Here is a 17,237-nt window from a genome sequence, read left to right as displayed (position 1 = left end):
TGACATCAGGTCGCCTTGTTGCATGATCTGGCAAGGATTGCTCCTTAAGCCAAGCATGCCTTTTAAGTACAGACCCAGTTACAGCAGCCCTGCAAGATGCCTCTAGTGAATCAAAACCACATTGCAAAGTATATTTTCCAACTTGTTCAGCTGAATGCAGTAAATCCTGTAAATCCTTATTTTCAGCACAATCACGAAGCAACATCATTTTCAGATGTGGGAAATGTACTATTTGCAAGTTTATTGTAAAACAATTTTATCACATTAATAATATTGCATTTGAAATGAAGGGAGATTATAATTGATATGGAATTGAGTGTAGTTGTAAAAAGTTTATGTGGGGAGACTAAAAGAACACTGACCTGTAGGATAAAAGAACATGTGAGGGATTTTGAGGATAAAATAAAGTATCATGGGGGCAAGGTGGAGAATTTGAAAGTTTCAGTGTTAGATAGTGTTGAGAATATAAAGTATTTAAATGATAAATCTATAAAACAAATACTTAGGAAAAAGGAATTATATTTTATATTAAACCTAATGGTTTGAATATGTTCATGGAAAAGTTTGCTGTAATTAGTGTTGGTTAAAAATACAGCATTTTATGCATTTTATTTGTTCTACCTTTTTTAAAAAAATGTATCAAAGGGTTGATTGAATAATTGGTAATAATTAATGTGTGATAATATGTTTAAAAGGGAGGCTAACTGTTTAGTTGAGTGAACTATTTACAGAGAACAGCAGTGTGTTTGTTACTGGATGTAACTACAACCTTTGGATTAAAGAGTCTTCCTTTGTGTGGTATAATAACAGTGTTCGAGACTTTTTGTGGTTTTTGCAACATCATTTTCTGTTTAAGTAATCCAATAATATGCTGCTGATACTTTAACATATGAAACTGGCAGTTTAAGGTCCTAATGGCCAAAGTTACAGAAGTGTATACCTTCTTACCCCATCTACCCAGCGCTCTGGAGTCTCTATCAGAGGGGGGTAGGGTTTTTGGCAGTAGTAGCTTTAATGCCCTTGGGCCCCTGTGAAATGGTCTCAGGATCCGCAGTAGGATTTTTAAAAAGGAACTTGAGAGTCAGGGACCCTGTAATATCTATCAGGTTTTCTGGGAGCAGGAGGTAAAGAGCCAGGGACCAAGCTAGATTCCGAAAAGGCATCATCAACAATGTCTAGTACAGGAGGTATGGCTAAAGGCCTGTACTGGGGCAGGAGTAAGAAATCCCTAAGCCTCTTTTTAGAATCAGAGAAATCCTGACTTTCCCAATGAAAATGCTCTGAGGGTATGCAAGGTTTCACCAAAAGAAAAATATTCTGGGGGGGATGCAGAGGGAATAGAGTCCTCAGCATCAGAATCCTCAGACAGATGAGGGTAAATCCTGGTCATCAGAGGAAACAGAAAATTCAGAATCCTGGTCAGAAGTATCATACGCAAACTCAGTCCTAGGTCTCTTAGAAGGGGAAGGCTGGCTTCCCCTGATTAAAATAATAAGGTCTTCAGCCATTCTTATTTGTTTTTTAGGCACAGAAGCCTGGCCATGCGGTCTGGGTGTCAGTTTTCTAGTCATGGTTCGAGTTTTAGGCCTTCAAGATGATGGTGTCGGTTTAATACGCAAGTCAGTAGGGCATGAATACACTCTCAGAAGCCGGTGCCTGCACAGTGGCTCCAGACCCATCCAAGGTAGAGACATCAGCAGGTTCCACAGTTGAAGCATCTCGTGGCATACCGGACTCCGAATGGGTCTCAGTAGAGGCCTGCGAATCTGAAGTGGCAGGTATCAGGGGCTGCAAAAGCGACTCACTGAGTACTGGCGAACTGGCGACTAGCGCAGGAGAAGCATTGTTGGCAGCTTTGGACCTTGGCGGCCTGTCTCTGTCTTTGCATTTTTTCGGAATGTTGGTAGTCGTATGGCTTACTGAAGACATACCGGGATAACTGAACTGAGCACCAAAATATTTAGAAGCGTAAATATACCGACGACTGACAGTTCATGGTTTAAATAAGGCACAAAACAGACAGCAAGGTATGTTGCGGTCAGGGCCTAGGCAAGGAATACATACGAATGAAAACCTTTATGGAGGTATTTGCTTTCCATAAGTAATGCAATTATTTACTTTTACTGACATCGGTTTAGAGCAAGAAAAAGTTTCCCCAACGGGGTACTTAGCTTTTAGTTGAAGACTTCGGTTCTGAAATTCGAAAACAAAAATTTCAGGAGTCTGCCGACTGGCACTTGCGAACTGCTTCTGCTTCTGGCACCATACGGCAAGATAGACTGATGTAATGGTGTCTGCTGCATGTTTTATACCCCTGACAATCTGATGTCACGGAAGAAGGGACAGCAACCGACGCAGGACCCAAGACTTTGTTAAATCAGGCCGACTGAGGGCTACTGCAAGCAGATAACCCAAATGTGATGGCTGCAACAGTGAAACACAAAGAACATCTCCTGTTCCCAAATGCCCTGACTGCACATACGTCCTCGGTGTGCCCCCCAGGCCATGACTGAAGCGTCTGTGGTGATGGTTTGGCCCTGGGAAGAGTGATGAAGGGCAGACCCTTTTTTAGGATACATGCCTCTGCCCACCATAGGAGCTCCTTCTTTAAGCAAGGAATCAGGGGCAGCTGGTGTTCCAGTGACTAAGTGTTTGCACCAAAGTTTCCCGAGGTACCATTGTAGTTTCCTCATGTCCAGTCTGGCTAGGGGTACCAACAGGATGCAGGAGGCCATGTATCCCAGCGCCTGCAGGAATTTCTTTGCTGTGAGGTGGGTCTTGCGGTCCCAGCTGTGAAAAGTTAAGAGGGGGAGGAAGCTCTGCTTCTCCGGAGGGAGGGAGGCTGTTTGTGTTGATGTGTCCAGCAGAGCTCCCAGGAAGGTTAACCTTCTTGTGAGGTGAATTTGGGACTTCCCCCAGTTGATTGTGAATCCCAGGGAGGTTAGGAGAGTCTGAACAAAAGTAAAGTCCTGCAGGAGTTTTTCCTTGGTGTCTGCCTGGATGAGGCAGTCATCCAGGTAGGGATAAATCTGTATGCCATTCTGCTGCAAAAGGCAATGATAGGGGCCAGGCACTTGGTAAGGACTCTGGAAGCAGTAGATAAACCAAGAGCAGAGAACTGAAAGTGTTCTGAGCCTGCTCTGAAGCATAGGAAAGTACAGTTTTGTACCTACCATAAATGTAGATGTTAGAGTGTCTTCACTGCTGCAGTCATTACACTTGGGTTATCCTGCCCTCAGGCGGTCCCGCAGTCGGCCAGAGTTCCAAAGTCTTGGTCTGGCGTCGGTTGCTGTTGCTTCTTCCCGGACGTCAGTGCGCCAGGGGTATACAAGATGCAGCCGATGCCATTTTCTTCAGTTTTTCTTACCCCAGATGTCAGGTGCCCCCAAACAGGTAAGCAATATATATTGCTAATAAAACATACAATAAAGGTAAAAACAAAACCTTCAGTTACCAGCAAAGTGATAATGCTTGGTAAAGGTGTGCACTGAACTCCAAGTTGCAGCTTCCAAGACATCTTTGGTAGGTACTCCTCTAAGTTAGGCAGTTGAAGTGGCTGTTGCCCTGGTGGAATGTGGCCTAATGTTACTAGGTACAGGTTTCTCATGCTGTGTGTAGCAGAACCGGATACAATGTCCTATCCACTTTGAAATGGTCTGCTTTGAAATAGCCTTTCCCTGTGATCCTGCAGCATATGCTACAAACAATTGCTCAGTTTTTCTGAAAGCTTTTGTTTTGTCCAAGTAGAAACATAATTGTCTGTGTATGTCCAAGAAATGCAGAAGTCTCTCCCCTTTATTCTGGGGATTTGGATAAAAAGTTGGCAAGTGAATAGTTTGGTTAAGAGCCACACTGGATACCACCTTAGGCATAACCCTGTTTTGGTGAAAAATGATGAAAGGCTCCACTGCCATTAGTGCCTGTAACTCTGAGACTCTTCGTGCGGAGGTTATTGCCAGAAGCAGAGCAGTTTTCCATGATACATATAATTGGCTGGCTCAAAAGGAGGTAAAGTTAGTTTTTCCAAGACAAAATTGAGGTCCCAAGTTGGTGATGGTGCTCTCCGGGGTGGTCTTATGTTTTTAGCCATTCTGAGGTACTGTTTTAGCAATGGATGAGAGAAAATAGGAGGATCTGTGTTGTAATGAGCAGAGATGGCAGAGGTGTGGATCTTAATTGGATGAAAAGGATAGTCCTTTGTCCAGCATCTCAGTTAAGTATTGTAATATCTGAGGAATATTTGGGACAAGAGGGTCAAAGCTTTGAGCCTGGTTCCAGGCCCAGAATCTCTTCCACTTTTCTGAATATGATTTCCTGGTGCTAGGCCTCCAAAATGACACCCATAACAGCTTTAGAGAGAGGTGTTGTCTGCTTGACTAATGAATCTGCCATGCAGCCAGGTTTAAGGTTTTGAGCTGACTGTGCAGGATCTGTTTGTTTTGTTGAGTCAGAAGGTGCGGGGTTTGAGGTAAAATCCATGGTGGGCCTTGAGCTAAGTTCTTTAAGATTGGGTACCAGTGCTGGCGTGACCAGTCTGGGGCAATCAGGATCATCTGTGGTTTTTCTTGTCTGGCTTTTAGGAGTACCTTTGAAAGGAGAGGCAGTGGTGGGAAGGCATAAACTTTTAGGCTTTTCCAGCTGAACGAGAGAGCATCCACCTTCCATGCTTGTGTGTGATAAGTCCTTGTGCAGAATTTTTGTAGTTGGCAATTCATTGGGGGAGGCAAAGATATCTATGTCTGGGCACCCCCATTTTTGCGTTATCATGCTGAATACTTGTGGACTTAATTTCCACTCGTGAGGATCCATGATGTTTCTGCTTAAGTCGTCTGCCAGAGTGTTTTTCTTTCCTGGCAGGAATTGTGCTTGTAGATGAACTTGAAAGGTTAGAGCCGTGTTCCACAAGGTCATGACTTGTCTGCATAGGGGATAAGAATGAGTGCCCCCTTGCTTGTTTATGTACCACATAACTGTGGTGTTGTCTGTCTTTAATAGTTGTCCTGGATGCAGAAGGTCCTTGAAAGCTGTTAGGGCATTTTGTACAGCCAACATCTCTTTTAGATTGATGTGAAGATGCATTTGGTCTGTGGTGAATGCATTTTCCTGCCATGTGTGCTCCCCAGGGTTATCCGAAGCATCTGTTGTTAGTGTCTGCCTGGCTGTGGGTAGAGTGAAAGGCTGTCCCTTGTTGAGGTGACATGCCTGTGCCCACCATCGAAACTCCTGTTTTCGGCAGGGAATTAGTGGTATTACTGCTTCCAAACTGTGACAGTGTGGAGTGCAAACACTTTTTAGGTACCACTGTAATTTCCTCATATGCAGTCTGGCATATGGAATTAGTAGTATGCAGGATGCCATAAATCCCAAGGCCTGCAGAATTTTTCTTGCAGGGAGTTGGATTTTTGTTGCCATCAATTGAAAGTACTGAGTCATTTGTCCTTGCTTGTCTGGCGTGAGATAAGCCATCTGGGCCGTTGTATTTAAGCTGGCACCCACGAATATTATCTCTTGTGAGGGCACTAGTTTTGACTTCTTTTCGTTTACTGTGTACCCTAGGCAAATTATCAACCTTTTTACAAACACCAGATGCTTTAGAAGAATGTCCTTGCTCTCTGCTTGAATAAGGCAGTCGTCCAGGTATGGATATATTTGAATTCCTTTTTGTCTGCAAAATGCAATTACTGGTGCTAGGCACTTTGTGAAGACCCTGGGCACAGTAGATAAGCCAAAGAGCAGTGCAGAAAATTGGTAATGCATTGAACCAGCTATGAATCTGAGGTATCTTCTGCAATTTTGTCTGATAGGGACATGCAGGTATGCCTCTTTGAGGTCCAAAGTAACAAGCCAAGCCTTCTTTCCCGGCATGGGAAGAAGCTGCTGTAGTGTCAACATTTTGAATTTCGGAACATCCAGGTAAGTATTTAGAGGAGAAAGGTCTAGTATGGGTCTCCAGGCTTTGTCCTTTCTGGGGACCAGGAAAAGTCAAGTAAAATTCTTGTCCTTGTTCCTGTTGTGGCACTTAGCTCTCATGTCTATGAGGGCTGTAATTTGTTTTTGTGCCTCTGCCCATTGATTTTGTGGCAGGTCTGGCATTCCTTTTAGCCTTGGCAGGTCTGGCATTCCTTTTAGCCTTGGCAGAGTGTGAAAGTGGAACCTGTAACCTTAAGACACAATATCCAGAACCCATTTGTCGTGGGTGATTATATGCCAATTTTGAGAAAAAAAGTGCTAGTTTTCCCCCCTAAGGGAGCTGCCAAAAGGTACGTGCTTGGCATTCGAAGGGGGAAGTCATTGGGACTGTTTCCTGTAAGGCTGTGACTTGTTTTCACCTCCTTTTGGGATTGTAGTACCCCACTGTCGTAGTCTGCAAGAGCCTTGGGGCTGAGATATGCCTCTTGGGCGTCTGTATCTGCCTCTTTGTGGCCTGACACTGGAAAGGACCAATTCTTTGAAGGCCAATTTCTGCCAAATCGAGGTGGCTGTACCTGTAAGAAATCCTTCACTGTTTGCATAGATTTTGCCTTATCCTCTATTTTCTTTAATACCTCTTCTGCCTTAACACCAAATAAAATATCCTGCTGTAAAGGAGCATCCAGTAATTTAGCCTTAACATGATCAGGTAAACCTTGTTCTTTTAACCAAGCATGCCTTCGAATCACAGATCCTGTAACTGCTGCTCTACAAGAAGCCTCTAATGAATCAAAACCACACTGCAGAGTATGTTTTCCCACTTGTTCAGCTGCATGCAATAAATCCTGCATTTCCTTATAGTCAGGATGTTCTGAACTTGTAATCATTTTCTGTTTTAACAGAGACATTAAATATTGTTGGTATTTAAGCATGTGAAACTGGCAATTTAAAGCTCTCACTGCTAAAGTTGCAGAAGTGTAAACTTTCTTCCCCCATCTGTCTAACGCTCTAGAATCCCTGTCAGAGGGAACTGGATTCTTAGCCGTGGAAGCCTTTACCCCTTTGGGACCCTGGGAAATAGTTTCTGGGTCAGCAATAGGGTTTTTATAAAGAAATTTGTGAGAGTCAGGGACTCTGTAGTACCCGTCTGGCTTGACTGGAGCAGGGGGCAAAGAATCAGGATTTAAACTTGATTAAGAAAACACATCATCCACAATATCTAACACTGGCGGAATAGCAAGGGGTCTGTGCTGAGGTAATAAAATAAAGTCTCCGAGCCTTTTCTTGGATTCTGAGTAATCCTGGCCCTCCCAATGGAAATGCTCCCTCATGGTATGTAAAGTTTCCCCAAAAGAATAATCCTCAGGAGGAGAGGCTTAAGGAATTGATTCTTCAGCATCAGAGTCCTCATAGGGGGGTAAAGAGTATCCCTGGTCAGAAGAGGAATCAGAAGAAATGGAAACCTGGTCAGAGGAATCATAGGCCTTTTATCAGGAGGGGGATGGGTACCCCTGATCAGAGTAATTAAGTCTTCGGCCATTTTGAGCATCTGTTTTTTAGGCATGGAGGCCTGTCCAGGTGAATGCTGTACTTGCTTCTTTGTCTTTAATGGAGTTTTAGACTTGGCTGTAGTTTTTATGGTAAGCTGTGAAGGTCTGAAAACACCCTCAGAAGCCGATGCCTGCTCAGCGGAAGGGTTAGTTTCCACAGGCCCAACAACTTGAGTATCCAGAGGCCTAGACATCTCCACGTGGGAGTTGGCCTGTGGCTCTGAGGTAGCAGGTGCCAGGGGCTGCGATAGCACCTCACTGAGAACCAGCGAACCGGCGACTGGCCTAGAAGAGGCTTCATAGTCAGTTTTGAGCCTCGGATGCCTGTCCTTATCCTTGTCTTTGCATTTTTTGTGTATTCTGGTCGTCGGTTATTCTCACGGCATGGTATAATTAAACCTTCGGCCAAAGTAATGGCGAGCAAAATCAAACCGACGTTTAATAGTGCGTTTGTTAAATCTAGCACAAAACCGGCAACTAGTGACGTCGTGGTCTGGGCCTAGGCATGGAATACAATAAGAATGAAAATCCTTATGAGGTATTTGCTTCCCACAAGAAATACAATTATTAACTTTTACTGACATCGGTCTGAGGCAAGAAAAATTTCCCCAACGGGGTACTTAGCTTTATTGAAGACTTCGGTTCTGAAATTCGAATTGAAAATTTCAGGAGTCAGCCGACCGGCACTTGCGAACTGCTTTTGCTTCGGGCACCGCGCGGCAAGACAGACAGAAGAAAATGGCGTCAGCTGCATCTTGTATACCCCTGGTGCACTGACGTCAGGGAAGAAGTGACAGAAGCAGATGCCGGACCAAGACTTTGGAACTCTGGCCGAGTGCGGGACCGCCTGACGGCAGGATAACCCAAGTGTAACGACTGCAGCAGTGAAACACGATGAACATCTCCTGTAGGACTTCCTTATGGGGATATGGAGGCAGGCATCCTTCAGATCTAGGGTCACACAAGAAAAGGTTCCCCAGCGGGATACTTAGCTTTAGACGGTTACTCCCTTACACTGGCAATAGCCGGCCGATGCACTCACGAACTGCTTCCGCTTTGGGGTCCACGGCAAGAAAGACTGATGTAATGTCAGCTGCCTCATTTGATAGCCCTGACGACCTGACATCCACTTCACACAGACAGCCTACGCAGGAGGGAAACCCTTTACTCTGGTATTCCGGCCAGCCGAGGGCTACCCAGCAGGGATAACCCCACAAGTGATGACTGCAACAGTGAATCACGAAGAACATCTACAAAGTAAACACAGCATCAATGGGACCGGACGGTGTCCCCGGCTGTGTGCTACACGAACTCAATGAGGAACTAAACCCACACAAGGCTGCTGTTTAATCTTAGCCTTACTACAGGATACGTACCCAAAGAATGGCGTACGGCAACTGTGGTCCCACTCCACAAAGGCGGTGCTTCTACGGACCCTGGAAATTACCGCCCCATAAGCTTGACGAGCCTTGTCTGCAAAGCTATGGAGAGGATCATAATGGAACTCATAAATAAAGACATTGGGGACCTACAGACACTGGATCCTACCCAATTTGGCTTTGTCAAGGGCAGATCCTGCCTCTTGAACTTGGTCGACTTTTTCGAAACAGTCACTAAGGCCATTGATGAGGGTAAGGCAGTTCACACAGCCTACCTTGACCTAGCAAAAGCATTCGACACAATACCCCACTCGGGCATCATAGAAAAGCTCACCAGCTTAGATGTAAACCCATATGTCACAAGATGGGTTGCAAACTGGCTCAAGGACAGAACACACAGGGTTAGAGTTGCTGGTGCCATGTCAGACTCTAAGCCGGTCACGAGCGGTGTCCCACAGGGCTCAGTCCTGGGACCTCTTGTTCAGCATTTATTTTTCTGAAGTGCAGGCAAACATAGGGGGATTGTGGCTGACAAAATTTGCAGATGACTGCAAACTGGGCACCATAATTGACACTCCATCAGACACAGACATCCTCCAGAAAGGTCTCATAGAAATGGATAACTGGTGCCAGAGCCATGGCCTTAAGCTAATTGCCAAAAATGTATAGTCATACCCTTTGGGAAAAACAAGGTAACCCTAATTACCACATAGGTGGTAATCCATTAAACACGGAAGAAGTTATCAGGGACCTGGGGACCCAAGTTGACAGTAACCTCTCTTTGACACTCACATTGCCAAAGTGGTTAGGAAGACCTTCTACATTGCCCACCTGATCATGAAGGGATTCACATCCAGATCAGGAGAGGTCATTGTACCCCTGTACTCTTCACTTATCAGACCAATGATTGAGTACAACGCCCCATTCGAATGCACCTTACCCGACACCTGCAGCAGTTGGAAAGACCCCAAAAGTTCCTCACCAAAAGGATAAAGGGGCTCAAACATATGTCATACGATGCCCGACTGAAAAACTCCAGCTCTATTCAGTCGCATACTGTCTGCTCAGAGGTGATCTGTGCCTGACATACAAGGCCATGTCCAATCCGAATTAATGGACATGCTCCACCTCAAAAATCCAAATCCACCAGAGCCACGAGAGCAAGAGACTTAAACCTCAACACGGATATAAATAGGACGTGCTGGAGGGACAGATTCATCACCCAGAGACTCCCTACACTATGGAACAGAATCCCAGTCCATGTGAGGCAGAGCCCCTCACTGACTCTGTTCAAGAGAAATCTTGACGAGTGGATGGGAGATCGTAGGTTTACCCCGGGAATCATCTCTGTATCACTGCTGGACAGAGGCACAGCAAACTAATGGGTATAGTATTCTCATCCTAAGGGGTGGTGAAAGCCACACACACTCTGGCTAGGCTTATAAATGCCCTAGGGCAGATAGCCTAGTATGAACCTATGAACCTATAAATACAAATACAAAGTCAATAAAAAGAATCTTTAGTGAAAGCAAAAATTGCCAAGATGGTGCTGGTTGGCAAGAACTAAAAACAAAGTCAATAAAGAGAATGAATTTGAAATAAGAGCTAAGATGGTAGTGCTTCTACACAGAATGAGGGGAAGAATGCTCTGAATGTACTCACCCCATAGCGACTTGCTAACATCTGACTCACTGTGGCATCTACAGCAGCCAATTTCACTTTGCCTTTAGTCTGCTCCTGGACTTCAGTTGCAGCTGCAGCCCATTCTGGTTCCAAACTGTCAAGGAAAAGTATAAAACATTCATGGAGGCAGTTTAACAGAAGTGTAATTTAAATGCTCAGAGAAGAATTTTCTCCACTACTGCATGCCTAAGTCTATGGAGACACTTCAACTATTGACAGGGTCTGCCACACTAATACCACGTCCATTCTTATCACAATGGGCAGTCTTGTCAAGTCTTCATTTCATACACTATGCTGAGCTATATTTTCACAGGTATAAAACTATGCTTTATTTATAATCAGCATTTAGGAACTGCAATGTGATGCCCCCTCCCAAAGAAATGGACGTTTAGCTGACAATCTTATACAGAGGCCATCATTTGCAGGTCTTATTGAGGACCTTACGTAACTAAATTAATAAGCATATGTTATGCATTAAACAACCACAAACAAAGAAATGGCCATCAACTTTTTATTTATTTTTATTTATTTGCAGTTGGTTAACCAGGATAGTCCACTGGGCCAAAATAACCCGTTTTCAATGGAGTCCTGGGGAGAAAAGCTCCAACACAGATTACACAAAGATTACAGAGATTTACATTTCAAATAATTTCTGATTACAAAACAGTACAAAAATACTGAGGTTACAATCAAAAATACAATTTTTTTTTTTTGAAGGAGAACATTGTTCAAGTAGGATTAGGAAGTAAGTAGATAGATGCAAAAGGCTTTCAGTTTGCTAGGTACAATTAAGAAGTTGATTACTAGCTTCAAAAATGAATTTATGAGATGGAAGACTGTAGGAAGTGGAGAATGATTATGTGGGGTGGGAGCAGGAGCATTCCCATGTGGATGTTAGGTGGGAGTGGAGTGATTTTTTAAAGGTAGGGAGGCTAGTGATGGTATGAATGGAGGAAGGGAAGGAGGAAGGCATGCTAGGGAAAAGGACAGGAGGTTTTGTCCTGAGGGGCGAAGGGGTCTGTAGACTTCTATTAGGTTTTGATTTGTAGATCTGAGAAGTTTTTGTGTGTGGTGTATTTTAAAGGTAGTGGAGAGGGAAGGACAGAGGGATGGCTGGAAAATAAGTTTGTGTGCATAGATGAGCTGAGTATAGGAGAGGTAGTTGGGAAGTTCAAACCAATTTAGTTTGTGGAGAGGTGCACAGTGATGGGTTGAAGAGTTGTTGCTAGTGGCGAATCTGACTATTTTATTATAACAAGAGGACAGTTTTGTTTTGAGAGATGATTGTAGGTTTGTTAAAAGAGGGGCACCACAGAGAAGGGAGGGTAAGAGAAATGTGGTAGAGAGATTGAGCTTAGTAGCTCGGGTGAGGTATCGATTGTGTCGGTAGAGCAGGCCAAGTTTTTTTTTTTTTTTTTTTAATGTTTAGTAGTAGATGGGAATCGAATTTAAGCTCGTCATGGATTTGAACTCCTAGTAGTTTGTTTTCAGATACCAGTTCAAGAGGTGTATTATTTTGGCTGGTGATGGAGAATAGTTTTCTATCAAAGGTGTTGGTTTTAGAGGGGGTAAATATCATAAGTTTTGATTTAGCTGCATTAAATGCAAGATGGTCGTCTTTCATCCACTGTTCTGTGGTAGAGAAGGCATCCTGAGTCAGCTTTAGGAGAGTTGGGATGGATGAGGCAGCACAGATGATTTCATCTGCATATTGGATGATGTTAGCATAAGGGATAGAGCGGAAATAATCATTAATGAATATATTGAAGAGGAGGGGGCCTAAGAACCTTGTGGGACACCTGTGGGGGTGTTAAGGAAGGAGGAGGTGGCTTTTTTCTACTTGACAGCTTGTTGCCTGTTGGAGAGATAGCTGGAAACCAGTTGAGGGTTGAAGGTGATAGGTTTAGCTTAGATAGTTTAGTAAGTAGTAGGTTATAGTAGTAGGTTATAGTTTAGGAAGTAGTAGGTTTATGGGAGATAGTGTCAAAAGCCTTAAAGAGATCGAGTAGGATGGTAGATACAGTGAAACCAGAATCTCTAGCTTTATTCACAGTTTCAAGGAAGGATAGGAGGGCAGTCATAGTGCTATGATTGGGTCGGAATCCGTGTTGGGTAGGAGTTAATAGGTTGTTGTCTAATAGATGGGGAAGGAGTTGAAGATGGATACATTTCTCTAGAATCTTTGAAATTGGAGAGAGGATGGCGGAAGTTGGTAATATTAGTATTGTAACCTCCTTTGTGAAGGGGAATGATGAAAGCCTTTTTCCAGAGTTGTGGAACAAGACCTTCTTGGATAGAGCGGTTGATTAGGATACTGATTGGGAGGGCAAAGGCTTCAGCAGCTATGCTGAGGAAATATGAGGGAATGTTATCGGGGGCATTAGTGCATTGTTTTAGCCCCTGCAAGAGTTTTTTATGGTAGAAGTAGGGATTGGTTTCATGGAGAATGTAGGGGGTTTAGAGGTTGTAGGTTGAGAGGTTGTAGAATGATAGAGTGGAGATGGAGGGGGTGTTGGGAGAGGACAAATGGAAGTAGGAGGTGGATAGTTGTTAGTGAAGGAAGAGGTTAGTTTGGAAATAGAGTTAATGAAAAAAAGAATTAAATTGGGTGTCAAGATCATTGTCTTGTACACTTGGGCTAGGGATTGGGTTTTCAGTTATACCAGGTTTTAAGAGGGTGGTTATATCTTTCCAGAACTTTTGTGGGTTGGTTTTATGTTTACTTTGAAGCGAGAAGTAGTTTTGACGGTCTGCTGTGATAAGCTTTTTAACCGAGTTACGAAGAGTTTTGTACTCATTGAGAGTAGTGGGAGATTTGTTCTTTTGGTAGCGTGCCTAGGCTTGGTCTCTCAGTCGCATGGTAGTTAGTGTGTTTTTTGTTAGCCAGGGGGTAGTTTTGTTTTTTATTCTTCTGGTTTTTAAGGGAGCATGAATATCTAAAAGATTTAGGAAAGTAGAATTAAAGTGTGCGATTGCATTTTCCAGGGGTAGAGTTTTTAGGGGGTACCAGTTAAGTGATTTTAGGGAGTCAGAGAAGGCTTCTGGGTTGAAGTTTTTTTGGCATCTGGTACTGACGTAATTATGGGTAACTTGTAAGGGAGAAGGAAGACGCCTAGCAAAGATGGGAAGGTGGTCGCTGAGGGAGTCAGGAAGAGTTCCACTATCAGGGTAGTAGTGGGGGGTGAGAGACTAAGATCCAGTCTAGAATACTGCCGCTAGTGAAGTCTTTAGAGGGCCTAGTAGTGGAGTTGATGAGTTGAGAGTAGTTATACAGGTTGATGTTTAGGGAGAGGGTAGGGGACTGAATGGAGGACCAATTAATGCTGGTATCTCCCATGATAATGGTTTCATTAGAGATATTGATAGAAAACCAGGAGAGGATATCTTCAAGTACAGAGATATTGTCGCCAAGGGGAATGTAAAGGGAGGCTATGCATATAGGTTTGTGTTTATTTAATTGAAATTGAGTTAGTATTAATTCTGTGTTGGTGAATTGGGGAATGGCTTTATTGTAGGGAGTAATGCATAGGGAGGATGAGTAGAGTAGAGCTACTCCACCACCCTTTTTTGGGCTCTGTCTGCTCTGATAATGGAGTAATTAGGTGATACTATATCTACATCTTTTATATGAGGTTTTAACCAGGTTTCAGATATGGCTAAGATGTCAGGTTTGTTGTGGAGTAGCCAGGCTTGTAAGGTTTGGAATTTTGTTATCTAAGCTTTGTGTGTTAAGGGATGCTAGTAGCATGGATTTAGATGTAGAGGAGGAGGTTGCCTTCCAGGTCACCTCCCCAGTATATGCATCATGCATAGGCTTCACTGTATCCATTTAACAATATGAAACAAAAACAAATTATTGTGTTAACTAGAGAAGACTATTGGATAAGTGAGCTTTTTCCAAGGCAACTTTGGAGCAATATAGGAACAATATATCTGGTTAAGGGATTTACCAACAGCTACACGGTGGGCAAACACGGGTTATGCAAATCAAGCCTAGGACTGCTGCACGGTCTAAGGCACACGGTCTTTAATTTCAGTCAAAACAGTAGAAGGCTGACTGACTGTAGTGAATCCTTTACAGAAATGTATGAACAGGGAATCAACAAATCTATCCTCACACCCTTCACTTTCAGTGAAGTTGGGCATGTCAACAAAGGTTTGCATGCCAGGACAACTGTGGATACAGTGCAGCAATTTGATGACTTTGTTGGGTAGGCCAACTGTAAGCAAACAACCCTTTTTTGTTGGGGGGGGGGGGGTCTCTGTATAGATTTGTATCCATAGTTTTTCAAGCTTGGATTTGTCCTTTCTGAAATGGGATCAATTTGGAATATTCCAGATGACGGACCCTTCTTTCAGGCTTCTGATAAGTAGTGTTACAGGACAAAATTTGGCCTGTGAAAGAAGGTTGGAAAGAGGCTGCCCATGAAAGGACATGCACATGGTTTTAATTTGTTGCATCACTGGCAGTGATATTCTTAAAAGTGACAGCTGACACGGCAGAAGGGATTACAGATGGGGGAAGTCATGTTACTGGCTGAACATATATGTTGAAAACAACCATATAGTGGTTTGTAAAAGCTTCTGCAGTACTTTTTTGTATGCTAGCCACGGTGGGTTGTTGTCTGTTTTACAGTTGCATATTGGCTAATCAAACAGTGTTCCAGAAGGCTGTCAGATTGCTTCTGTTAGTATCCTGAAGTTGCAGAAAGCATTTTTTTGACAAGTCACAACTGCTTTTGTTATTTGGTGTCACAATTCCTTACACCGCAACATTTTTTTTTTAATCAAACAAGTATCATGTATTCTGCATACAAGTTCTTGCAAGATCAATGAATTCTTACTTTTTACAGTGTCCACACCATGGCGCATAAAACTCCACCATCCAGATGTCATCGCTCCCAATAACATTTTTATCAAAATTGTCATCATTCAGTTCTACAACATCCTTTTTGCCAGATGATCCTCCAGAACTCTGCATTTGAATATAAACACAAATACAAATGTCAATAAAAATAGAACTGACACATCATCTACAGTATAAATGAAACCATAAGAAAAACTTATGTCTGTACCTGTCTACCAGACTCTGATCCACTGCTTTTTCCACCAAGGCGATCTTTAACAAGTGATCGTACAGAATTTAATGCTGCATCAACAATAGCCTGACTTGTCCTGCCACCTACAGTGAAGGAGAAGATAAGTGCAAGACTATAATGTTACACTATGAATCACAGCAGTAATAAAGCATTACAGACGGATATATATATCATCCTTAATTTTATTTTTGTGCTCTCTCTCTCTCTCTCTCTCAGTGCATGCAGTTTGGACTATCCAAAGTTATTACACAATTTATATTTACTTATGGTGAATACAATTATGTACTAATAACTACGTGCACATGTAGTGCACCACTGGGTTATTCATACATTTTGCTCTTTTTCATGTACATACTTCGTTTGTTGCCGCCATTTGGCTCAGGATGTGACTGAAAATGGTCTAGTGTTTAGAACCTGTTCATTTACTTGGTTAACAAAACAAATAAATTAACAAAGGGCAGTCAGTCTTGAACCAACAAAAACTACCTCTCCTGTACAAAAACATTAAGCAAAATGAAAAGCCTTGAGCCCATGACAACAAAACAATTTTCTCCCAACAGGCAGAAAAATTAAGCAGAAAATGTGTGTATGTCAAATAAACAGAAATTCAGTAACAGTGTTATTCATGCCCCATGCACAGTTGTCCTTAGATGGTGCAAAGTGCTTTAGCAGAGCAACAGCAACTCTGAACAGTGCAGTGAAGTACAAATACACAAAGAAGGTGAGTATCTCACAGAGATACAACTTTAATGTTGTCAATATGCTCCAAAATACACCTCCAGCTAAATACTGCAGATGGATAATTAGCTATATACAGTCAACTGGTCTTATCTCAATGTGCATAATCATTAGTAAAAATTTACAAAATCCAAGCCAAGCTAGAGTTTTCACTATGTGACTCCTTAAAACCACTTGTAAAAGAGGATAATAGGATGTATGCAAATGACCCCTTAAGGACATCAGGTGTTTCAACTATATGGCAGTTATGAATGCCTATGACTTTTTTCTTTTAAGTCCGTTGATGGATAAATTCAGGCCAATAAATCCAAACCTCAGCTGTAGTCAAGCATGCTTCAGTCTTCTTATGACTTCATTATTACAGCATAAGTGGACTGTTTGGCTAACCTTTAGAAACAGAGAGTGGTCGTATTCGGTTGATGTCCATAACCATTAAGGTGTCTGCACAATATCCCTTCTAACAACTAAATAAGAGAGTGAACAGGAATCATGCATGTCCACAGCTACTGGACTTGGCTTTAATGGCCTAGATTTGTCCATTAACAGACTTAAAAGAAATAAATCATAGCTATTCATAACTGCAATACAGTTGGAAATTAGAAGTTATGTACTCACCATAACGTTCCATCTGAGTAGGTGTATTCATTTGTCTGCAACCTGTGGGTTATGGATCCGATATCGGATCCGAACCGGCATAGTTTCCAGCTATGGATCCAAGCTCTCAGCTCCTCCCCTCACCCATAATGCCCTGCTCTACCCTCATGACCTCAGATCTTGTTTGCCGCGCTGGTAACTGGATGTGGTGTCTTTAGCTCTCAGCTAAGTGGTATTTTTCTTGTTAAAAATAGAAATTTTTTGCCTTCTTTAAACTTTTTGTG

General features: G+C 42.8%; 1 protein-coding gene across 1 annotated transcript in view; it reads right to left on the bottom strand.

The window, feature by feature from the left end:
• Positions 1-17,237, bottom strand: part of PDIA6 (protein disulfide isomerase family A member 6) — a 512,967-nt gene that overhangs the window by 325,713 nt on the left and 170,017 nt on the right. Inside the window, exons 5-7 of the mRNA XM_044080139.1 lie at positions 15,598-15,704; positions 15,367-15,497; positions 10,502-10,616 (exon numbers count right to left, since the gene is read on the bottom strand). Coding sequence (XP_043936074.1) covers positions 10,502-10,616; positions 15,367-15,497; positions 15,598-15,704 — 353 coding nt within the window. The remainder of the gene's footprint in view (positions 1-10,501; positions 10,617-15,366; positions 15,498-15,597; positions 15,705-17,237) is intronic.

Source organism: Protopterus annectens, chromosome 1.part1, assembly GCF_019279795.1.
Source record: "Protopterus annectens isolate FY-2018-M chromosome 1.part1, PAN1.0, whole genome shotgun sequence".
Taxonomy (NCBI): domain Eukaryota; kingdom Metazoa; phylum Chordata; order Ceratodontiformes; family Protopteridae; genus Protopterus; species Protopterus annectens.
Note: the sequence above shows the minus strand (reverse complement) of the source record. Positions and strands in the feature narration are given on the sequence as shown.